This window comes from Oncorhynchus kisutch, linkage group LG14 (genome assembly GCF_002021735.2).
Source record: "Oncorhynchus kisutch isolate 150728-3 linkage group LG14, Okis_V2, whole genome shotgun sequence".
Taxonomy (NCBI): Eukaryota; Metazoa; Chordata; class Actinopteri; order Salmoniformes; family Salmonidae; genus Oncorhynchus; species Oncorhynchus kisutch.
This window is the reverse complement of record NC_034187.2, coordinates 39,708,081-39,734,174: the sequence shown is the minus strand read 5'-3', so window position 1 is coordinate 39,734,174 and position 26,094 is coordinate 39,708,081. Positions and strand designations below refer to the sequence as shown.

Here is a 26,094-nt window from a genome sequence, read left to right as displayed (position 1 = left end):
GGTGCTCTTAGACAGTACTTTACAACTTTGTATGAAATTACTCCTTTTACTGTGTACCTATATGACCATTTTTTGATGGGAACTATGGCTGTTGCTCTTTGCAGTTTTGTTCATTTCTGCTCTTGGAGTTCTACATTTTAGGTGCTGGTACGCCAATGTAGTCCATAACGGTGTGCACCAGCTCAATTCAAGCACTGATGCGTTGAGAGTCACGTCAACAAGTCATTAATTAAGGATCATTTCAGTTTGACAGGGGGCAGAGACACAGACAGTCTCATCAGTCTAGCCTGGACAGGGCCTCTCCAAACATCAGCTGTATATTCAGCTCTCATCCTATGGATCAGGTTTTACTGCTGTAATTTGGGCCTGTATGACATCTCACCGCTAATCCAGATTCCACTGTAAATTATGAATGATGGCTGTGCAGTAAGTCAACATGGACACTAACAGAACTCAAACAAACCAGGGCTCACTCTGCCTCGGTGCGATGTGAAGGAATCGATCAGGCTTTTGTGTGTTCACATATTCACACACACACAGTGTCTGGGCTGCATGGGCACGTGCTCATTGATTAATCAATTACTGGAAGCAAATAGTTTTGCCAGACAAATGGCAAATGGCAGTGGGGCTTGTCGTGGAAAGTACTGAAAGAGATTTAGTCATTTCTTCAAACAATCATCTTTATTTAATATTGATTATTTATTGCAATAATGAGGCTGGTCGACCCCCCACCCTTGAGTGTTGGACCGAGTAACCAAACATTTACACAAATGCACAGTACTATGTATAGCTGACACTAACAATGCTCATTCATGGTTGGTTCAACCCCCCTCATGCAGACCAAGGAGCATCATAAGCCACTGGGTTCATCCTGTCGTTATCTGCACGTCGGTTGTTGTCTTAACCCCACCCTGGCTTAGTTTCCCAGATGCAAGGATGATTTAGAGAAAATTAGGAATTGTTCTAAACTCCTCCTGGCTATCTCTATCTCGGTTACACCCACCACATCTTGTTTATGTAATGCAGTCTTTAACTAATTTGTCAGCTCAAGCCATCTCTGGTGACCATACGCCCAGATAAGCTCCAGGGAACTAGAGTGGAGACACTAACAGGACAGAAATGTCTTTCTATTAGTTCAATATTAATTGTTAACCATTAATATCAAATAACCCAGATATTTACATACTTTTTCTATCACAGACTCATATGTTGCATATTATTACGTGATCACCATTGTCGATGGAATTAATGATCAGTTAGGTTTCATAGGAACACGCTATTGTGAAGTCTACTCTACAAAGCCAATCAATAACATGGGCAGAAAAGGGAGGAAAAGGGGTTGATACGGAAATATAGACAGATAACAGATAATAAAATCCAGTATTCCAAGATGGCGTAGCATTCAGACGTCGTGTCCCTGTCGTGTCCCTTGTATATATTTTTATTTTATTCTTTGCATATCTTTAAAAAATATTTTCCTAAAACTCAACTTCTAAATACTCTCCTGCAATCCGCCTCACCCAATGTGGCGTGGATCTGCTTTTTCTAAAGTATTTCTATTTACTTCGGAACTGGAATCCCTCAACTGAAGCTAGCCAGCTAACTACCTACCAGCTATCAGTTAGCAAACCATTGCTAGCGGTCATCAGCTAACCTTCAGCTCGGAAAGCTCTCGCCAGTTCGAACAACGTGACTCAAACCAGAGCATAACAGACCTATTTCTCTCCATATCCCCGGATTCCTACCGCAAACTCGGAACATTTTCATCTGGATCTTCACAACTAGCTAACCGCAATCCCGCGTGACCACTCCTGGCTAGCGTTTCCATCCCAAAGCAAGCACGAATTAGCCTGAAGCTAGCCTGGACAGTGCTCTTGTGCTACCACCGAAGCCCACTCCTGGGCTACAATATCCAGACCCCTTCCTATATCGCAACAAAGCATCCTTCACTCATGCTGCCAAACATACCCTCGTAGAACTGACCATCCTACCGATCCTCGACTTCGGTGCAGTCATCTATAAAATAGCCTCCAACACTCTACTCAACAAACTGGATGCAGTCTATTACAGTGCCATCCGTTTTGTCACCAAAGCCCCATATACTACCCACCATTGCAACCTGTACGCTCTCGTTGGTTGGCCCTCGCTTCATACTCGTCGCCAAACCCACTGGCTACAGGTTATCTACAAGTCTCTGCTAGGTAAAGCCCCGCCTTATCTCAGCTCACTCGTCACCATAGCAGCACCCACTCGTAGCACGCGCTCCAGCAGGTATATCTCATTGGTCACCTCCAAAGCCAATTTCTCCTTTAGTCAACTTTCCTTCCAGTTCTCTGCTGCCAATGACTGGAACGAACTGCAAAAATCTATGCAGCTGGAGACTCATATCTCCCTCACTAGCTTTAAGCACCAGCTGTCAGAGCAGCTCACAGATCACTGCACCTGTACATAGCCCATCTGTGAACAGCCCATCTATCTACCTACCTCATCCCCATACTGTATTTATTTATTTATCTTGCTCCTTTGCACCACAGTATCTCTACGTGCACATTCATCTTCTGCACATCTACCATTCCAGTGTTTAATTGCTATATTGTAACTACTTCACCACCATGGCCTATTTATTGCCTTAACTCCCTTATCTTACCTCATTTGCACTCACTGTATATATACTTTTTTTTTCTTTTGTTCTACTGTATTATTGACTGTATTATTAAGGCCCTCCCCCGCTCTCCTTTCGGAAAAGCTGACCACGACTCCATTTTGTTGCTCCCTGCCTACAGACAGAAACTAAAACAAGAAGCTCCCGCGCTGAGGTCTGTTCAACGCTGGTCTGACCAATCTGATTCCACACTCCAAGACTGCTTCCATCACGTGGACTGGGATATGTTTCGTATTGCGTCAAACAACAACATTGACGAATACGCTGATTCGGTGAGCGAGTTCATTAGAACGTGCGTTGAAGATGTCGGTCCCATAGCAACGATTAAAACATTCCCAAACCAGAAACCGTGGATTGATGGCAGCATTCGCGTGAAACTGAAAGCGCGAACCACTGCTTTTAATCAGGGCAATGACCAAAAACATGACCGAATACAAACAGTGTAGCTATTCCCTCCACAAGGCAATCAAACAAGCTAAGCGTCAATATAGAGACAAAGTAGAATCGCAATTCAACAGCTCAGACACAAGAGGTATGTGGCAGGGTCTACAGTCAATCACGGATTACAAAAAGAAAACCAGCCCAGTCACGGACCAGGATGTCTTGCTCCCAGGCAGACTAAATAACTTTTTTGCCCGCTTTGAGGACAATACAGTGCCACTGACACGGCCCGCAACCAAAACATGCAGACTCTCCTTCACTGCAGCCGAGGTGAGTAAAACATTTAAACGTGTTAACCCTCGCAAGGCTGCAGGCCCAGACGGCATCCCCAGCCGCGCCCTCAGAGCATGCGCAGACCAGCTGGCTGGTGTGTTTACGGACATATTCAATCAATCCCTATCCCAGTCTGCTGTTCCCACATGCTTCAAGAGGGCCAACATTGTTCCTGTTCCCAAGAAAGCTAAGGTAACTAAGCTAAACGACTACCGCCCCGTAGCACTCACTTCCGTCATCATGAAGTGCTTTGAGAGACTAGTCAAGGACCATATCACCTCCACCCAACCTGACACCCTGGGTCTCGACCCCGCCCTGTGCAACTGGGTACTGGACTTCCTGACGGGCCGCCCCCAGGTGGTGAGGGTAGGTAACAACATCTCCACCCCGCTGATCCTCAACACTGGGGCCCCACAAAGGTGCGTTCTGAGCCCTCTCCTGTACTCCCTGTTCACCCACGACTGCGTGGCCACGCACGCCTCCAACTCAATCATCAAGTTTGCAGATGACACAACAGTTGTAGGCTTGATTACCAACAACGACGAGACGGCCTACAGGGAGGAGGTGAGGGCCCTCGGAGTGTGGTGTCAGGAAAATAACCTCACACTCAACGTCAACAAAACTAAGGAGATGATTGTGGACTTCAGGAAACAGCAGAGGGAGCACCCCCCTATCCACATCGACGGGACAGTAGTGGAGAGGGGAGTAAGTTTTAGGTTCCTCGGCGTACACATCACAGACAAACTGAATTGGTCCACCCACACAGACAGCATCGTGAAGAAGGCGCAGCAGCGCCTCTTCAACCTCGGGAGGCTGAAGAAATTCGGCTTGTCACCAAAAGCACTCACAAACTTCTACAGATGCACAATCGAGAGCATCCTGTCGGGCTGTATCACCGCTTGGTACGGCAACCCATCCGCCCACAACCGTAAGGCTCTCCAGAGGGTAGTGAGGTCTGCACAACGCATCACCGGGGGCAAACTACCTGCCCTCCAGGACACCTACACCACCCGATGTCACAGGAAGGCCATAAAGATCATCAAGGACAACAACCACCCGAGCCACTGCCTGTTCACCCCGCTATCATCCAGAAGGCGAGGTCAGTACAGGTGCATCAAAGCTGGGACCGAGAGACTGAAAAACTGCTTCTATCTCAAGGCCATCAGACTGTTAAACAGCCACCACTAACATTGAGTGGCTGCTGCCAACACACTGACTCAACTCCAGCCACTTTAATAATGGGAATTGATGTAAAATATATCACTAGCCACTTTAAACAATGCTACTTAATATAATGTTTACATACCCTACATTATTCATCTCATATGTCTACGTATATACTGTACTCTATATCATCTACTGCATCTTTATGTAATACATGTATCACTAGCCACTTTGAACTATGCCACTTTGAACTATGCCACTTTGTTTACATACTCATCTCATATGTATATACTGTACTCGATACCATCTACTGCATCTTGCCTATGCCGCTCTGTACCATCACTCATTCATATATCTTTATGTACATATTCTTTATCCCTTTACACTTGTGTGTATAAGGTAGTAGTTTTGGAATTGTTAGTTAGATTACTCGTTGGTTATTACTGCATTGTTGGAACTAGAAGCACAAGCATTTCGCTACACTCGCATTAACATCTGCTAACCATGTGTATGTGACAAATACAATTTGATTTGATTTGATATTATTGACTATGTTTCGTTTATTCCATGCGTAACTGTGTTGTTGTATTTGTCGAATTGCTATGCTTTATCTTGTCCAGGTCGCAGTTGCAAAGGAGAACCTGTTCTCAACTAGCCTACCTCGTTAAATAAAGGTGAAATGAACAAATAAAATAAATAAATATTGAGGACATTTAGTTTAATCAGTGGTAGTTAACTGCAGTTTTTCAGGCCAGCCACATGCCACATGTCATTGGAATGGTATATGTGGCAAGGATTTAATCTATATCTTCATTCAAAAGTACTAACCCTCTATGTTAAATCTAAAGATAAAGCGTGAACGTTTAACTGACCCCAGTGAGGCTGAAACAACCCTCTGCTGTCACGGCCATTGTCGGAATGAGACCAAGGTGCAGCGTGGTGAGCGTACATTTTATTTTATTTTGTCAAATGTCACCAACAAAACAAGGAAACGACCGTAAAGCTTACAAGGGCTATAGTGCCCCTAACAAAGATAACTTCCCACAATGACAAAAGGTGAAAAGGCTGCCTAAGTATGATTCCCAATCAGAGACAACGATAGACAGTTGTCCCTGATTGTGAACCATACCCGGCCAAAACATAGAAATACAAAAACATAGAAAACATAACATAGAATGCCCACCCAGATCACACCCTGACCAAACCAAATAGAGACATAAAAAGGCTCTCTAAGGTCAGGGCATGACATCTGCTCTGACATTCCAAGGGTCAAAGGTTGAAAATGAGAGCCCTGTGATAAGGTTTGTCAGTGGCAAATGTCTTTAGGAGAAAACTTTATTTACAGACAGCCAAAGCGTGCTGCTGATTCCCGACCCAAAAAATACCATTCATAAAAATTTGGAAGCGAGTCAGAAAGATGGTGCCAAGCATCTGCTATCATCACCAGGGCTCCTTCACCCAAACAATTCTCTCTCTCTCGCTTACAGACTGTTTCATAACTCCCGAACGCAACTAAGCCTAATTAATCTTCATTTATGCCAACGTCTGTGACTCAAACATCAATGAAACGCTGCAGTTTAGACACAGAGGCAGGAGGTATAATTCCACATGGGGATTTTTTTTGTTGTAGCCAGATTAGGGGAACGATTTTGAATGTGAATGGAAGCGCATCTAGACACTGAGAAGAAGAGTATTAGATTAAGTTGGGTCCAATTTAATCAAAGTTTAAGAAAATAAGTTTGGGGTAAATGGTTTGGGCTTGGGGGAGGTCATATTTGTTCCCTTTGTTTATTGAAGACTTGAATTATTTACCTTAGCAAGACGGACAAGTCTAGATAAGTCTGGTCCACTGCACTCTCAAGGTGAACGCTGCTGTGGCTGAGATTGACAGCACTGCAAATGGACAATGTCTTAGTAGTACTTAGTAGCAATGACTGATTACAACAGAATGATAGTTAACTAACCTGTCCTGAATTCCTCTGCATGTAGGCTGGTAAAAGCAATCATGACCATAAAATTGTCAGAGACTCCAGTGACCCAAGTCATAGACTGTTTTCTCTGCTACTGCATGGCAAGCGGTACCGGAGAGCTAAGTCTAGGACCAAAAGGCTCCTTAACAGCTTCTACCCCCAAGCCATAAGACTGCTGAACAATTAATCAGATGGCCACCGGACTATTTACATTGAACCCCCGCCCCCCTCCTTTTGTTTTGTGCTGCTACTTGCTGTTTATTATCTATGCAGTCACTTCACTCGTTCCTACATGTACAAATGAACCTGTTTCCCCGCACACTGACTCGGAACCAGTACCCCCTGTATATAGCCTCGTTATAGTTATGTTATTGTGTTACTTTATATTATTATTTTTTAAATACTTTAGTTTATTTGGTAAATACTTTCTTAAGTCCTCTTGAACTGCACTGTTGGTTAAGGTCTACATTTGTTGTATTCAGCGCATGTGATAAATAAAGTTTGATTTGACATGGCATGGTACTGTATTTGTGATTGAATCCCCTTTCTTCTGTCATAAAAAATGCTGAGTGAATTGAGTCATGAAATTGTACTGTGTCATGGGAAATGCGGAATGAATTGTGTTTTGGAATTTTATTCTGCCATGGGAATTGCCGAATGAACTGTGTAATGGAAAATGTAGATAATTCAGCCAAATAATTTCTGAATACATCACATAAAGATTAAAGATGAATGTTTTCAACAGGCACCACCTCCAAACATGTGGTGATGCTGGCAGGCAACACAGCCAAGCATGGCCTTCGCTGCAAAGCCTGCAAGATGAGCATCCACCACAAGTGTGAGAAAGGAGTGGGATCGCAACGCTGCCAAGGCAAGCTGGTAAGAGCCTTAACATCGTCACAAAATTAAATATACACTGAACAAAAATATAAACGTAACATGTAAATAAATGTTGGTCCCATGTTTCATGAGCTGGTATAATATATCACAAGCTTATTTCTCTCAAATTTTGTGCACACATTGTTTTACATCCCTTTTAGTGAGCATTTCTCCTTTGCCAAAATAATCAATTTACCTGACAGGCGTGGCATATCAAGAAGCTGATAAACAGCATGATCATTACACAGGTGCATCTTGTGCTGGGGACAATAAGGCCACTCTAAAATGTGCAGTTGTCACACAACACGATGCCACAGATGTCTCATGTTTTGAGGGAGCGTGCAATTGGCATGCTGACTGCAGCAATGTCCACCAGAGCTGTTGCCAGACTGTTCATTTCTCTACCATAAGCTGCCTCGAAGGTCGTTTTAGAGAATTTGTCAGTACGTCCAATCAGCCTGACAACCACAAACCACCTGTATGGCACAGTGTGGGCGAGCGGTTTGCTGATATCAACGTTCTGAACAGAGTACCCCATGGTGGCGGTGGGGTTATGGTATGGGCAGGCATAAGCTACAGACTATGAACACAATTGCATTTTATCGCTGGTGGCGCTACAAAGTATTAACTTAAGGGGGCTGAATAATTTTGCAAGCCCAATTTTTCCGGTTTTGATTTGTTAAAAAAGTCTGAAATATCCAATAAATGTCGTTCCACTTCATGATTGTGTCCCACTTGTTGTTGATTCTTCACAAAAAAATACAGTTTTATATCTTTATGTTTAAAGCCTGAAATGTGGCAAAAGGTCGCAAAGTTCAAGGGGGCCGAATAATTTCGCAAGGCACTGTATGTACCATGACGAGATCCTGAGGCCCATTGTCGTGCCATTCATCTGCCACCCGCATCACCTTGTGTTTCAGCATGATAATGTACAGCCCCATGTCGCAAGGATCTTTACATAATTCCTGTAAGCTGAAAATGTCCCAGTTCTTCCATGGCCTGCATACTCACCAGACATGTCACGCATTGAGCATGTTGGGAATGCTCTGAATTGACGTGTACGACAGCGTGTTCCAGTTCCCACCAATATCCAGCAAATTTGCACAGAGGAGTGGTACAACATTCCACAAGCCACAATCAACAGCCTGATCAGCTCTTTGCGAAGGAGATGTGTCGCGCTTGCATGAGGCAAATACCAGATACTGACTGGTTTTCTGATCCACGCTCCTACCTTTTTTTAAGGTGTCTGTGACTAACAGATGCATATTTGTATTCCCAGTCATGTGAAATCCATAGATTAGGGCCTAATGAATTAATTTCAATAGACTGATTTCCTTATATGAACTGTAACTCAGTAAATTTTTGAAATTGTTGCAAGTTACATTTATATTTTTGTTCAGTGTATTTGTTTCTATTAAGTGTCTTCAGAAAGTATTCAAAACCCTTTACTTTTTCCACGGTTTAAATTGTTGCATGTTGCATTTATATTTTTGTTCAGTATAGAACTAAATTTAGTACTATACTAGTATAATACTATATGTACTGTATCTCTATGGTATATACTGTATCTCTATGGACATGATCACCAGTGTCGTCATTATTGTCGTCATCAATGTCATCATCAATTACACCACTGTCATCATCCATAGAGATACATACACTATGTTCTATCACACATCATCAGAGTAATCATCAGCATTCTCTCCAGCTAGCCAAAGAACATATTGAAAATATTGTATTAACGTCATCATCAGCACCATCAACCTCTCTTCATGCCTACAGTACAGTATGTCTCCCTGCATAAAGCATTAATCCAAAGTCAATAGGTCTACCCTCGAGGCATCTTTTCATTACATGTCATTTATTGACGCCCTACAGTACATGCCATTCTGTTAGAAGTACACCATCGGGATCGAAGCCTGTTGCTTAGTATTATTCACATGTTCATATATTCGTCTCAAAAGTCCCAACAGAATACCAGATTAAAGATGGTGTGGAACATATTGTGCAGCGAGGCACAACTCCACAGAGGTTAATGTACTCATCACAAAGACAGGAAAGATAGATTAGTAATGTGGCACTGCAAACACAGTATTGAATAATCATGGTGGACCTCAAAGTCCACTGCAGCTGCCATATTGCAGCTGCAGTGGATACAGTTTGTGAGAAGGGGGGGGGGGGGTAGTTGCAGAGAGTACCAACACTCATCCGTCATTTCGCCGTCGTCCACTGTACTCAAGGGAACTGGCAGTCACGACTACACAGGGGCTTTTAAGTCATTCATATCAAATCACACGTCCCACGCAGAAAATATACAGCTTGTGCGGTTCTGTCATGTGTGATTGCCTTGGCTCTCCAGTGACTAACTCCTCCAGAGTCCAGGTTGTCCCTGGCCTGCATGGGAGGGAGTTTACTGGGATTGACAGGGAATTATTGGGAATAACTGGACATTACTGAGTTTAAATGGAGTACTGGGTAGCATTAAATGAAAATGATCAGGATTGAACTGAGGTTCAGTGAACCTTGTGAACCATGAGAATATATTGGATACAGGGAGACACGTGTTCCCTTTGCCCTCCTTTTTTCTTCTTCCATGAGCTGCCCAATGCCTTGAGGATGAGCCTTGTGGAGATAGGGATCAGCTTTCAGGAGTGGAAAATGAGGTTGAAGGGTCAAGCATAAAAAGAGAATATACTCCCAGTGGGGCTCGCCTCTAAATTAAGGTTTCTCTAAACTTGGCAGGTTGTATTTCTACAACCCTGCTTATTTCTCTTGGCAACAACATTTGGTCGGAGTAAAAAGAGAATACATTGCTTGCTTGGGGCTAACTTGAAACCAAACATATATCATGATGCGATGTTTGAGTTGAAGATAAAAATATAACAGTGAAACTGTGACTATTGTGCTGCACTTGAGAGGTGCTTATAGAGTTCAAGAGTTGCTTATTTCAGCTTCTCGTTATCAGCCGCGGCACATTGAGAATCAATCAAGGCAGATTACTTATGCAGATTGCTTGAACACACGGTTGATCATGCAAAATGTAAACAAACAAAAGGAGGCCTCTCCTCCTTTGTGCAGTGGAGGCAGAATGATTGTGCTAATTGTAGGACTAATGCATCGTCTGTGTAGCTGCCAAAAACCCGAAACACAATACAAGTAGATTTCATTGTCAGATCATTATCCCAGTAAGGAAATGACCTTTCACTGTATATTATGCTGAGTTGAATCTCCTTGTTTTGATAAATTTAGTTATTGATAAACACCTGATGTAGCCCTTTCCTGCAGTCAAATGACCTAGTGGCCTCATGGATGGAATGATATTTATATTTTCATAATTCCATGATAAACATTATTTTAAAAACCTGCTGAAAATCCTGTGCTTCTATGTAAATCGGTTTTGTTATATTTCAGTCGTCTGTGATGTATATAAAGTGTAATATTGGGATGCAAACTCAAAACGTAATACATTTCAACTCTATATCTGACATGGTACAGGTGTCTTCTTATTTTAAGCCCATAACCATGTGTGAGGTGTATACTTTTGTTTCAAAGTAGATTTGTTTAAGACTACCAAGAAACAAGGCCTCCCGAGTGGTGCAGCAGTCTAAGGCACCGCAGTGCTAGCTGTGTCACTACAGATCCTGGTTCGATTCCAGGCTGTGTCGCAGCCAGCTGCAACTGGGAGACCCTTGAGGCGGTGCTCAATTGGCCCAGCGTCATCTGTGTTAGGGAAGGGTTTGGCCGGTCGGGATGTCCTTGTCCCATCGTGATCTGGCGACTCCTGTGGCGGGCTGGGCACATGCATGCTGACAAGGTGTACGGTGTTTCCTCCAACACATTGGTGCGCCTGTCTTCTGGGTTAAGCAGGCATTGTGTCAAGAAGCAGTGCGACTTGGCGGGGTGTTTTGGAAGACGCGCGGCTCTCGACCTTCGCCTCTCCCGAGTCTGTACGGGAGTTGCAGCGATGGGACAAGACTGTAACTACAAATTGGATACCACAAAATTGGGGAGAAAATGGGTAAAAATATATATATATATTTAAAAAAAGACTAAACAAGAAACACTGTGTGAGCCTGATTTAGCCAACTGCAGTAAAAGGTTAGTTATTCCACCTACTTGTCTTATACAAGCATGTATTTCACTGACATTACCATCCTTACCTCAGATTACTCTTTCTTGGGTGAGATACTGATTCAGGAAATTGAGGCTGTCTACTGTCATTTTTTCTGGATATACAAGGGACACATCTCTGATGGGAAATATTGATTGTATGGGAAGCAGTAAACACAGAAATGTCATGGTTAGATAAATGATAGTCTCGCGGAGTGTCCTTGTAAGAACTTGGTATGTGGGGAATGGGACGGGACTTAACAGCAAAGAGACTGGTATACATCTTCTTAATGACTTTGGGGCTGTATTCAAAAAGGGTTTCAGAGTAGGAGTGCTGATTTAGGATCAGGTCCCCCTCCTGTCCAAAGAATCTTATTGATTATGCTCTAAACTGATCCGTGATCAGCATTGCTACTCTGAAACTCAGTGAATACGGGCTATGAAATCTGCTGTATGGCACTCTGCCAGCTTAGTTGTTCAAACTGTACACAAGCTACTTAAAGTAACAGAATTGATGCTGGACTAATCTGCTTCTGGTCCAGATGCACTTCTTCAATCAACCCTCATTAAGAAATTTAAACTAAACATTAGGTAATATTGTTTAGCATGGCTGATGTAGGGAGAGTGATCAGCAGGTGGTTTAGGGGGGGAAATAGGAAGGACATGTCACAGTGATCTGAAGTGGTAGGTTTTAACCCGTTTTTCTCGCCTGGGATATGTCTAAAATGGCTCCTCTGCTTTGGCCAACTCATTGTCAAGACAAACAATGATGTTGCGTGGTTGAATGCAGAAACACTCTGAAACCCAGACTAAAGTACAGTATAGACAAATACAATTTGATTTGATTAATACAGTGCATGTGGAAACTTAACAGAGAAATTAGGTTATGCAGTGGCTCTAATGTATTTTGCTGGTGGTGTGCTGTGCTGTCTGTTGACGTATCGATCCATCACTCACTATGATGTTCCTGCCCTCTCTTAACCTCTCCCTCCCCCCTCCACAGCCAAAGGGCTTTCGACGGTACTACAGCTCCCCACTGCTGATAACGGAGCAGTTTGGCTACATCAAAGAAGTCATGCCCATTGGTAAGCGCACTCTCTTTCCCTTTGCCTTGACAATACTCTAGAGATGTCACTACAAACCAATGTGCATGAACAGAAGATACTCAGCTATTATTGGTAAGTTTCCTTAATTATTAGGAAAAGTATATTTTGTTGTTGAAACCAACACATTTCGGCAAATGCCTTCATCATTTACTGAGACAAGACAAAGGACTTAATATTCCTTTCAAAAGGACAACATGAACAGTAGGTTACATTGATACACAGCTAGACTGTCATGTAGGGGTTCTTGTTGTGTGATTGCTTTGACTGAAAATAGGTTTTCTCCTTCCAGCTTGTGGCAGTAAAGTGGACCCTGTGTATGAAGCTCTCCGGTTCGGGACGTCTCTGGCACAGAAGAACAAGAGGGCCAGTGGCTTTGAGTCCCCCCACAGAAACTCTGTAAGAACAACAACAACAACACAATGAATTAATGAAACAACCTCATCAGCAACTCAACAGCTGACAGTCATTTAGGAAACTACTCCATCAACAGTAGCAGTGTGTGGGTAAAATCACTGAGGAAGCCAAGCCAAGCCAGTTAAAAAGCCATATTACAACCTGTTGTGATAATTGCATTTTTTGCTCTATAACCCATTCGTTCATACGCAACCGAGATATACAATAATAAGGCCGTGACCATAAAGACAACAGTCTCACAGTGGCGGAATATATTCAACTACACATACGTTTATGTCATCACAAAACCGGTGAAGTTCACAAAGCAAATATTATACGTTATGTGTTCACCTGTAGCATGGTCAATAAGTTCATTCTTTCGACAGTTTACTAAACAACTACTGATTTTGAACCACGGAGTTACCGCAAGTCACCACAAAGACAACAGGAGCACTGCCTCCGCTATTCAAGCACTATTTCAACGTAAACGTTTAAACATCATCAAATCAACAAGGCTATATATGCTTAGTTTAATACACTGAAAACAAATTTAAAGATACCAAAAACAATTTAGTCCAATCAATGTGGCTAAATATCATGTGGCTGTCCATGGTACTGATTTATCTGTGTGTGTGTGCGTGCGTGTGTGCGTCCGTGCTCATGCAAGTAAAACAAAAAATGTTGACTCACCCTACTTGTAGACTAGTTGAACGCCAATGCCATCCTCCTCTCTTTCATGTTGGCAAAATGGTTTATGGCTCAGTCATACAGTACACTTTTATTTTTGTTGTCATAGGCTACCTAGCTAAAATGTTTGCTAGCTTCAGTTCCTCGCATGGGCAACAATGAACCAGCTAAGTTAGCTAGCTAGCTAACGTGAGCCTACTAGGATACATCTAGGCTGCATATTGAACTTCAATCGTCTTAGGCCAGTGGCACAAAATATGAATTTATTGTTAGATCAGAATTGCCATCATAATCATTGGTCTGTACAGAGAATTAAGCCAAAAACACAAGTCCAAATCCCCATCTTAGGAATGGCCCGCTTTAGCAAGCTAGCTACTGCAGGACATCAACACAGCAGATCAGAAACAGACAAGTTTGAAAATGATGTTTTGCTTAGGAATGGTTTTGATTGCTCTGAAGCCAAATCCAAACTGGCTTCCATTGGTCGGGCATTTTGCTGCACCAAGACAACCCACAGTTCAGCTCAGCTCAACGATGATTGGCTAATTATTTTAGGCCAAATACCAAATGGCCAAATGCTTACAGGTCTCAATCAATCAATCAAATGCTACTGCGGCAACATGTTATACTCTTTTGGTCCAGACAGCATCAGATACATGGGCTACACATACTGAGATTCAGCCACTTGCTAATTTATGGAAATGTATGAAAACACAGAGAGACGAAAGATAAATTATTTTAGAATTTTTATTGGTTAAATATTTGGGGACGCCTGGCTTCCCTTTGAATCCACTGCCCATCAGCAACACATAGTGATTCATAACTAGTTAACTAATAGCTACAGTATGTCAAACCAGTGGCTAGGCTACTAACATAACAATCATTAAGCAGGTGATTTTAATGTGTTTATATCATGAAGTTCTGTGCTTTGGTGCTTCTCTTTCATCTTTAATTTGAGGTCGGTTCGGATTGATTATTTAAAAAAATGATCGATGCATTATGTGGGTTGAATGCTGTAACACTGAATAAAATAATGAATACAAGTCCCATGATGTTAGTGACTGCCCATTACTGCTCATCACTTATTAACCATCATATATTACATTTCCTTTATTTTAAATCAAATATTTGTTTTATTTTATGACTATGAGCCTATGCTGTCTGACAAAATCACTGTTTTAGGAGTTTTTCAAAGTAATTAAGGCATACTTTTATGGCTGCTGAATACCAACTATCAATCACTTAGATCATGTATTTTCAGGCTCGCGAAGCAACTGCTTTCCATCCCTCTAGATCATGTGTTCTCTCTTCTCTCAGTCTCCATGTCTGCTCCTCACAGACCGGACAAGTTTAACACTAGAACCGCCATAGCCGAACGGCCACTGGTCTTTGATTTTGTAAATAAAAAAATCTGTTCCCCACCAAAAAACTATGTCCTGCCCCTTTCCCTAAATGTTTTTATTTTACACTGCTCGTTTGTCAGAATTTTGAAATCACAAACAGAAAAGTATTTAGAGCCTTCTTACCCATTTTTGTCACACCTATTCCCAACTTAATCCCCCAAGACAATGTGCTGTAGGTCGTTGGTACCCAGCCAGGCGCTAATGCGACTCTCTTTCCTCACTGAATGAACGACAAATGGATGAATGGGCAATAATTATGCACCTTCACAATTGAATTTAAATTAGGCCTAACTGAATGATAAGGAGGGTGCATGATTAGGAAGGTGAAGAGGTTGATTTAATTTAGAAAGACAATAGTGTAATGATGAGTTTGTGTTATGCCAATTTATCAGCGTTGGCGCTCAGTTAATAATTTGACCGCGCGCCTTGCAGGTTGATACCATTCTCTTTTACGTTTTACTTTGTAAAAATAAGCTGTTGAAGGACTGTTTTATATACTGTAACTCTATTACTAATAAAATGTATTGTAAGGTAAATGAAAACATGCTATATGTTGCAGTAGGTCTTTAGAATAATGCAAAACATATCCTTGACTCTATCCAAGTTGATGAGCGGGAAACAAACGATGCCAGTCAGCCGGAACAGCCGGTCAATTGAAACTACACCTAAACTTTACCAAAACTAATTTCACACATAATAAGAGTTAGCCAATAGACAAGATTACATTTACAATAATCTGATGAGTGACAATATTAAGCCTATAAATTGTCAAATTGTACATGAAGAGATGGGCGCATTTTGTAATTGACAGATGCAGGAAAAGGAGCATCGCTTTATCAAATCCTCCTTCAGGGTCACATGCAGGTCAAATATTTTCATTTCTATGACACTTACCTTTTTCAAATAACTCTCAAAATTCAAGAGGTGCAGCTCTATTTCCAAATCTAATCTTTTCCAAGAATGTCCGTGCTCTGGCTGTGCAGCAGGCCCCTAGTGGTTAGACTGTTGGGCCAGTAAACGAAAGGTTGCTGGATCGAAACCCTGAGCTGACAAGGTAAAAAATCTGTCATTCTGCCCTTGAGCAAGGCAGTTAACCCACTGTTCCCGGGGTGCCAAAGATATGGCTGTCGATTAAGGCAGATCCCGTACAGCGCTGTGTACTACTTCCTTCACAGAACACCTCACAAGTCCTCAACTGGCAGCTTCATTAAATAGTACCTGCAAAACACCAGTCTCAACGTCAACAGTGAAGAGGCAACTCCGGGATGCTGGCCTTCTAGGCAGAGTTGCAAAGAAAAATCCATATCTTAGACTGGCCAATAAAAATACAAGTTTAAGATGGGCAAAAGAACACAGACACTGGACAGAGGAACACTGCCTAGAAGACCAGCATCCTGGAGTCACCTCTTCACTGTTAATGTTGAGACTGGTGTTTTGCTGGTACTATTTAATGAAGCTGCCAGTTGAGGACTTGTGAGGAGTCTGTTTCTCAAACTAGACACTCTAATGTGCTTGTCCTCTTGCTCAGTTGTGCACAGGGACCTCCCACTCCTCTTTCTATTCTGGTTAGGGCCAATTTGCGCTGTTCTGTGAAGGGAGTAGGACACAGCATTGAGATCTTAACAGTTTTCAGCTGTGCTAACATAATTGCAAAAGGGTTTTCTAATGATCAATTAGCCTTTTAAAATGATAAACTTGGATTAGCTAACACAACGTTCCATTGGAACACAGGAGTGATGGTTGCTGATAATGGGCCTCTGTACGCCTACTGTATGTAGATGTTCCATAAAAACAAATCTGCTGTTTCCAGCTACAATAGCCATTTCCAACATTAACTATGTCTACACTGTATTTCAGATAAATTTGATGTTATTTTAATGGACAAGAAATGTGCATTTCTTTCAAAAACAAGGACATTTCTAAGTGACCCCAAACTTTTGAATGGTAGTGTACATATGAGATGAGTAAGGCAAAATATGTAAACACTATTAAAGTGACTAGTGTTCCATTATTATAGTGGCCAGTGGTTTAAAGTTTGTGTGTATAGGGCAGCAGCCTCTAATGTGCTAGTGATGGCTATTTAACATAGTGATGGCCTTGAGATAGAAGCTGTTTTTCAGTCTCTCGTTCCCAGCTTTGATGCACCTGTACTGACCTCGCCTTCTGGATGATAGCAGGGTGAACAGGCAGTGGCTTGGGTGGTTGTTGTCCTTGATTATCTTTTTGGCCTTCCTGTTTTGGCCTTCAAGTGCTGTAGGTGTCCTGGAGGGCAGGTAGGTTGATGCATTGGGCAGACAGCACAACCCTCTGGAGAGCCCTGCTGTTGTGGGCGGTGCAATTGGCGTACCAGGCAGTGATACAGCCCGACAGGATGGTCTCAATTGTACATCTGTAAAAGTTTGTGAGGGTTTTGGTGCCAAGTCAAATTACTTTAGCCTCCTGAGATTGAAGAGGTGCACGCCGAGGAACTTGAAGCGTTCCACCTTCTCCACTGCTGTCCCGTCGATGTGGATAGGGGGGTGCTCCCACTGCTCCCTCTGCTGTTTCCTGAAGTCAATGGATGAATGGGCGGTAGAAACCAGATAGATATTAATAATGGTGCATGTCACTTTAGTTCAGTTTTGGTTAGCTGCAGATGTCGATGTGGATAGGGGATAGGGGGTGCTCCCTTTACTGTTTCCTGAAGTCAGTGGATGAATGGGCGATAGAAACCAGATAGAAACTGATAATGGTGCATGTCACTTTAGTTCAGTTTTGGTTAGATGTCAAAGCCAAGTACTTGCTCAATGGCTTTCCATATCTGGAGAAAGATGAAACCAGGTCAGCGGGTGAGTGATTTTCTGAGACTGTGGGTTTGAGGCTCGTGGAGCCTTCCATGGGCAAACACAGAAATGTGACCATGGACAACTTATTCACATCAATTTCCCTGGCAGACAAATTGATTGCAAATAAGACTAGCCTGCTTGGAACAGTGAACAAACAAAGGCGGGAGCTGCCCCCCTCTGCGCAAAGCAACATACCAGTGGAGCTGTGGTAAAGCAACACTCATGGTGTACAGATGTAAAATAAATACGTGTTTGCATCCTCAGCACCATGCATCCCATTGTTGCCATCGGCAGTGACCAGAAGAAGAAACCGGAGACGGTGACAGACTGCAATCGCACAATGGTATATATCTCTGCCATATACAGATAGCCTTTCCACCTGCCAAACACCAAATATGGTCTCCTTTTATTATATTACATTCATATTATTACTATTAGTATTATTATTCTATATAATTCTAGCCTATTCTATTTTATGTAATAGTTTAGTGTGGGTGCCCTCGACCAGATGGCAAGACTGTGCTCTGTAAAAGGAGGTACTCGCAGCTCTCCTGTTGTGGTGTTTTACAACGTGCTCGACATGGGTGCTATCAACGCGTACGTGTTGTACAAGCAATGCCTTGATAAGACAGTCAGCAGGAGAGATTTCATCATGGATCTGGCATGTGAGCATTGTGAGAACCACATGAACGCCAAGAAAGAAGCTACAGCCGTCAAGCAGGCTGCCAAGGCAGCAGGTCCTGCTCTCCCTCTTCCCCAAGCACCACAGTTCCCACTCGGGAAAAAGAAGACAATGTCAAGTAGTTTGCACGCGGAATGAGGCACATTTGTTCACACAAAGCCCCGAAGCTGTGTGCTGACTGTGGACCCGAAGCATAAAGAGAAGACGCGATTGATTCATGTGTAAAGGCACGGGTAGAAGGGCATAATACAGTGTCTGATACGATCAACAAATGACTGTTTTTATATCTTGTCATGAATATATTTCCACAAATATTTATTCATGCAATTAATCCTTTGCAATTGTTCATGCACTGGTGCTTTTGTTTAGGAATACAGCAAATGATTTCACCTGCGCAGCTGGCTGTTTGTATTATTATTATTTATCACGTTTCAGGAGAAGACCCAGATGCAGACAGTGTCAAAGTGACAACGTTTATTACTAGAACAGGGGGCAGGCAAAACCACAGTCCAAGGGCAGGCAGAGGTCAGTAATCCAGATCCGAGTCCATAAGGTACAGAACGGCAGGCAGTCTCGGGGTCAGAGCAGGCAGAGGTCAATAATCCAGGGTGGTGTGACAAGGTACAGAACAGCAGGCAGGCTCAGGGCAGGCAGAAATTGTAAAAACCAGGAAAACTAGAAAACAGGAACTAGAAAAAAGACAGCTGCAAGGGGAAACCGCTGGTAGGCTTGATGAACAAAACAAACTGGCAACAGACAAACAGAAAACACAGGTATAAATACACTGGGGATAATGGGGAAGATGGGCGACACCTGGACAATTATTATAATTTTAGTTTCTTCTTTGTCTAAACAAGCTGTAACTGGACATGATTAATTACTATAACTCTATTACTAATCAAATATACAAATAAAGTTGATCAAATGGATTCAACTTTAATGTTTTAATTGCAAGGGAAATTAAAATAAGCTATAGGCCTATGTTTTTTCTAGGACTTTGTAGAATTATACAAAACACTTCCTTGACTCTTATCTAAACATTTATATATTTTATATATGTCCACGCATATTTCTTTATTGAATTAATCCTTTACAATAGTTTATGCACTATTTATCAAGCATTTATTTATCAAGCATGTTTGCGCACTTTGCGGGTTGATATGCATCTGATGCATATACTAAAGAGGACGCCTCGTAACGTTCCCTAGCGGATACTTATATGCTGAAAGGCCATGCGGTTCTAGTGTTAAGTGGGCGCACAATGGATTATGGTCATTGTAGTTAATTACCACATTTTCTGCGCTAAACTATGTCGAATATTGGATGGTTTGAAACTACAACTCCCTGCTACATTCAAATAATTTAAGCAATTAGTTGTTTAAAAAACGAAAAATAACTGGACATTTTGGAATAATCGCTCAGCATTAGGGAAGGGAAAGGGAGAGGGGATACCTAGTCATTTGCACAACTGAATGCATTCAACCGAAATGTGTCTTCCGCATTTAACTCCTCTGAGTCAGAGAATAAGTGTAGGGACTCAGTACATTAGGACAGATACTGGCACCTAGGAAACATGGTGGTGTATCTGTGCTCCGGCACAGTTGCGTGGCTGCTGCTACACTGGCTTAATTGATTAGAGTTCGATCACTCATTTTAGCCTGGCAGCATGGTTGACCTTGTCAAGTTAATACATTATGTACTTTATATATTCTGTTATATTCAGCTGGATTAATGGTACCAATGAGAGACACACATTGAAGTACGTGCCAAAACTAGCGTGCTCTGTTTCTTACAGCAATGATTGGAATGCAATGATTGTACAATTGAAACAAAGAACAGTATGAAAAGCTACAGTACAGCAGCTTCAATACAGGTGTCCTTGTTGTATGTTTACTCCAGCTCTTTAATATCTGATCGTCAGTGGTTGAAAAAGTACCTAATTGTCATACTTGAGTAAAAGTAAAGATACCTTAACAGAAAATTGCTCAAGTAAAAGTGAATGTCACCCAGTAAAATACTACTTGAGTAAAAGTCTAAAATAATTTTATTTTAAATATACTTAAGTATGAAAAGTAAATATTTCAAAATATACTTCAGTATCAAAAGTAAAAGTATAAGTAATTTCAAATTCCTTAAATATGGCAAACCAGACGGCACGATTTTCTTGTTTTTTTTAATTTACGGATAGTCAGGGGCACACTCCAACACAATCAGACATAATTTACAAATGAAGCATTTGTGTTTAGTGAGTCCACCAAATCAGAGGCAGTAGGGATGAGCATGGATGTTCTCTTGATTAGTGCGTGAATTGGACCATTTTCCTGTCCTGTTAAGCATTCAAAATGTAACGAGTACTTTTGGGTGTCAGAGAAAATGTATGGAGTAAAAAGTACATTATTTTCTTTAGGAATGTAGTGGAGTAAAAGTAAAAGTTGTCAAAAATAGAAATAGTAAAGTAAAGTACAAATACCCCAAAAAACGACTTAAGTACAGTAGTACTTTAAAGTATTTTTACTTAAGTACTTTACACCACAGTTGACCGTGTAATCAATTACAGCCAATAAGGAGTAAATATGACCAATAAAGGAAATCTAGGGGGGATTGGAATGACGACTCCAGGAGAGATATCTGCTCATGAAAAACGCTCAGATTACAGAGCTTTTAGACAGAGAGGAGGACTCGAAGACTCAAAGCATAAAAATTACACCTTTCATCTCCTGCAGTTTATCTGTGTAAATCTCACATTAACTGTACTGCGACTTGAATCAGCCCTTTCTACAAGGATGTCTCAAAGCAACCAGGGCAGTCCTGTCAACGGCAACTGCTATGGAGTGGGTCTAAAATACTATGTGTTTAAACACTGGGACAATGTGATCACAGCAAGGGTTACCATCAATGATAGTAGAGGGCAAACTCAAGTAAACTCAGCTCACCCACCCCTTTTGCTTACCACTACATACAATAATAATGACCAACTGCAGATTTTGAGCCCATATTACTTTACTTCCACATTCAGTTGATTGGATCATCAGTGTTGTTATGATTCCTTCAACTGTAGCCCAGTCATAATGTTAGTCAATGTTTTGGAGCTCCATTGAGCAGCTTTTGTAAATTCAAGATAACATCAAAGCTTTTATGGTGGTCCTGAAAGTGGTCCAACATCTAGACCACCCTCTACGATTCTCAGAAGTGTGGCAAACATTAGGATGTTGTAGAAAGCAGTGTTTCTCAGTGTGTGCATGTTCTGGGTACCTATCAGCTGTATGACGGGTGATCTGAATGACTGGTATCAATCTGTCAGTTAGATGTAATAGCTTCTATCTGCTCCAACAGACCAGTGACTTGGCCCAGGTTCCAGAAGAGGCCGTCGCTCACAGCAGTCAACATGAACTCACCAGGAAGCACAGTGATAATGGTGAGTACTGTACACAGTGTACTCGGTGGAGTAAAGTACCTAAGTAAAAATACTGTAAAGTACTACTTAAGTTTTTGGGGTTATTTGTACTTTACTTTACTATTTATATATATTTTGTTTTACTTCACTACATTCCTAAAGAAAATAATGTACCTTTTACTCCATACATTTTCCCTGGCATCCAAAAGTACTCGTTACATTTTGAATGCTTACCAGGCTCGGAACTAAAAGCACAAACATTTCGCTACACTCGCATTAACATCTGCTAACCATGTGTATGTGACCAATAAAATCTGATTTGATTTGACAGGAAAATAGTCCAATTCAAGCACTTATCATGAGAACATCCATGGTCATTCCTATTGCCTCTGATGGCGGACTCACTAAACACAAATGCTTTGTTTGTAAATTATGTCTGAGTGTTGGAGTGTGCTCCTGGCTATCTGTAAAAAAAAAAAAAAATGGTGCCATCTGGTATGCTTAATATAAGAAATTGTAAATTATTTATACTTTTACTTTTGATCCTGAAGTATATTTTAGAAATTACATTTACTTTTGATATTTAAGTACTGTATATTTAAAACAAAATACTTTTAGACTTTTACTCAAGTAGTATTTTACTGGGTGACTTTCACTTTGACTTTTTCCACCACTGGGTGTACCAAGAGGCAGCCATTAGTGACACTGGGAAATAAACTTCTGTTATGCATAGACATTATGAATGAAACATTACTGACTACTTAATGATATCTCCATAATCTTAAAAATGCTATACCTAGAATTTCTCAGAATGTCACCCCTAAAGTGGAAGCTAGGTGAATTGCAACAGTACTAGGCTGCATTCAAAACAAATCTCCCCATCCCATGCATCCTATTTCTTCTAACATGGCGGAGGGTCGCACATGAGCCTTTTACTTTAGGCTTTAGTCCACCAGCTTCAAAGGGCTGTAAAAAATCTTATTTTTTGTTATTGAAAATATATTTCATAGCAATTTAGATGGTATAATGATTCTCTACACTTTTCAGTGCTTGTTTTCTCATGTAAACGGAAATTGAGCGATTTTTAGCATCCAGGAAATAACAGTGCGATTTCTACATTGGCCACTTGACCCGATTTCCACTAAATAACATAGCCACAAAGTCAAAACAGCTTTCCCATTTTAACAACAGATGCCGCTCCAGCCGTAAAAATCAATAGCCGAATATCACAGCCAATTACAACACTGGCGAGTAAGTAATATTGTGAAACACTATCATTCCGCTATTACTGCAGATATACACTGAGTATACAAAACATTAAGAAAATTATAGAACTTCAAGGTGAAAGTATTGCCAGAATAGGAATTGGACTGTAGTGAAAAGTTTATCATGATTGTATAACATACAGTATTTCAGAAAATCAATTATATCAATGTATGAATGAATCTTACGGAACCCGGGAGGTGACATTGACTGAGCTTTTCCGTAGAATCCGTAGAAGGCCTTGCAAAACAATTGACCAATACACCAAACATGTATGTTACATACATTGAGTGTACAAAGATTAGGAACACCTGCTCTTTCCATTACATAGACTGGCCAGGTGAATTCAGGTGAAAGCTACGATCCCTTATTGATGTCACTTGTTAAATCCACCTCAATCAGTGTAGATGAACGGGAGTTAAAGAAGGATTTTTAAGCCATGAAACAATTGAGATATGGATTGTGTATGTGTGCCATTCAGAGGATGAAAGGGCAAGACAAAATATTTCAGTGCCTTTGAACGAGGTATGTAAGTAGGTGCCAGGCGCACCGTTTTGTCTGAAGAACTGCAATGCTGCTGGGTTTTTCACGCTCACCAGTTTCCCATGTGTATCAAGAATGGTCCACCACCCAAAGGACATCCATCCAACTTGACACAATTGTGGAAAGCATTGGAGTCAACATGGGCCAGCATCCCTGTGGAATGCTTTCAACACATTGTAGAGTCCATGCCCTGACAAATTGAGGCTGTTCTGAAGGTAACTACATATCAGAAAGTTGTTCCTAATGTTTGGTATACTTAGTGTATTACAGACATTTTCTGAAATTACAATGCAAAAAATATATAAATAAATCCAATGTGTCCTACATTTTTGGTAAAAAAAAGAGGTAATCATTCCATGGAGTCTGTGAAGGGAGAAACCACATGGTTTCTTCCTCATTAGAAGTTTCAGGATGCTTGTATCTAAACCAAAGTAGATCATTTTAAGATTGTTCTATATATCAGTTGGATTCTCTATAAGCTTAAGTATGAGGTCCTAAACCTAGCATGAAAGTGCATCCATGTAGCTGTGTCGGCTAATATAGTCAAAATGTTTGCCTTGGGGTAAGTTGAGCCAGTGGTTGAGCCAATGGCAAGTTGAGCAAATTGTAAGGCAAAAGAGCGATTGTGTTGAATTGTGTTTCGGAAATAAAGATAGACATGGTCTTTAAAAGGTAGTGGTACAAATGAATTCAGTACAGAAATGTGTATGCTGCTTCACTTACCCTGTCCTGCCGCTCTCCTTACCTGCCGCCGCTCTCCTTATCTTTTTCTGGACAAGCTATGTTTTCATAACTGTAATATTTACATGAATTCTGATTCTTTCCAGGGATACAAAACATCCTGAAATACAGTATATGTAAATATTGTTGTTAGAAATAATAATATATTTCCCTTGACAGAGTGATGTGGAATTAAAGAACTGCTCAACTTACCCCACTCTCCCCGACTTGCATCTCAGTTCTATGTATGGGTACAGTACTCAGAGTAAGATCTCAAAGACACATTTAATTATAGGAGAAATAAGCCAATGAGCCTGACCTTTTGCTTACAGTAGCATTCACCCAGAACAATGAAGTCAAAGAAAGCACACTATTCAAAATGCCATTTGAAGCTCCACACAAAGAATATCATCTGTCCCATAAGGATAGAGAAATAGAAACATTGTGCTGTGTTCCTCTCTGCTTGCCACATGTAGAGACTGGTATTTCTACTCAACCATATTTGAATATCTGGACAGGGCTCAGTAGGGAAAAAATGACCCAAACTTAAAGTATGAGAATCTGCCCCGTTCGTAGTCCCATCCGAATACCCTGTGGCTTTCTGAAATATGTATTTATTCATGAAATAGCTTCTCTACCAAAGCTTGTAAAATGAATGCTTATTTTTAAGTTTATTCCAGGACATTCAGTAGATAAAATCCCACTGCTGTAGAGATTCAACCAAGCTTCTCTGTCTTCTATAGCTTTGATAATTTAAGTATTTGTCATTGATATGTGGTGATTTATTGAATGTTTTGTGTTCCAGTGTTCACATCACTTGAGAACGGGACGGAGCCCATTCCCTATTGCCATGTGGCTGAGAGGAAACCTGATGATTCACCGGTAAGGAGCCCAAGCACTTAATATACAGTATAGTATGAAGATGGCGATGGCGCCGTACTGGATGGCTGCCGTTTTGCAAGCTTTCAACGCAACTTTGCTATTTTGTAGTTTATTTTTAGTTTATTTTCATGAAATGCATCCACTATCATTTCTTACAACCGACAAGAACTTTTGAACATCAGATTGGCAGTTAATTACCTCAATATCGGCTTTGACTTCAACTCATCTGCCCTGGGCCCTTTCTGTAATTCAGACCCAATTTTCAACATTACAATGACAAGAGTGTGGGGTAGGGCTGTTACGGTGACCGTATTACTGCCACACCAGCAGTCATGAGTCATGACGGCATTCAAATTCCAGGTGACCGTTTAGTCACAGTAATTAGGATTCTCCAAGTTCTGATGCTGCTGATGGTCATTAGTAGCCTACCAAACTTGCTAACTGCCTGGTACTCCCTTTAATCACTCTGACGTCAATGCAAATGTAAATCAAACATTTTATAGCAGAACCATGAGCTCATGTTATGCAACATTTCTAGGCTTTGCAATTGCGTGAGAAAACAGAGTGATGGCCTCTATTAAAAAGAGGAGGTTCCCATTACCTTTCTATAGGTTAGGCCTACTATATTTATTTCTCAACTTTCCTAATATTATTAAGCACATTCCTTCTCTTTAAAACAGGAGTATAGCCTACCTCA

The 26,094-nt window shown here is 41.3% G+C and overlaps 1 protein-coding gene across 1 annotated transcript in view; it reads left to right on the top strand.

The window, feature by feature from the left end:
* Positions 1-26,094, top strand: part of LOC109903860 (SH3 and cysteine-rich domain-containing protein) — an 86,549-nt gene that overhangs the window by 22,884 nt on the left and 37,571 nt on the right. Inside the window, exons 3-7 of the mRNA XM_020500858.2 lie at positions 7,256-7,389; positions 12,503-12,584; positions 12,895-13,001; positions 21,929-22,010; positions 25,321-25,397. Of these exons, the coding sequence (XP_020356447.1) occupies positions 7,256-7,389; positions 12,503-12,584; positions 12,895-13,001; positions 21,929-22,010; positions 25,321-25,397 (482 nt within the window). The remainder of the gene's footprint in view (positions 1-7,255; positions 7,390-12,502; positions 12,585-12,894; positions 13,002-21,928; positions 22,011-25,320; positions 25,398-26,094) is intronic.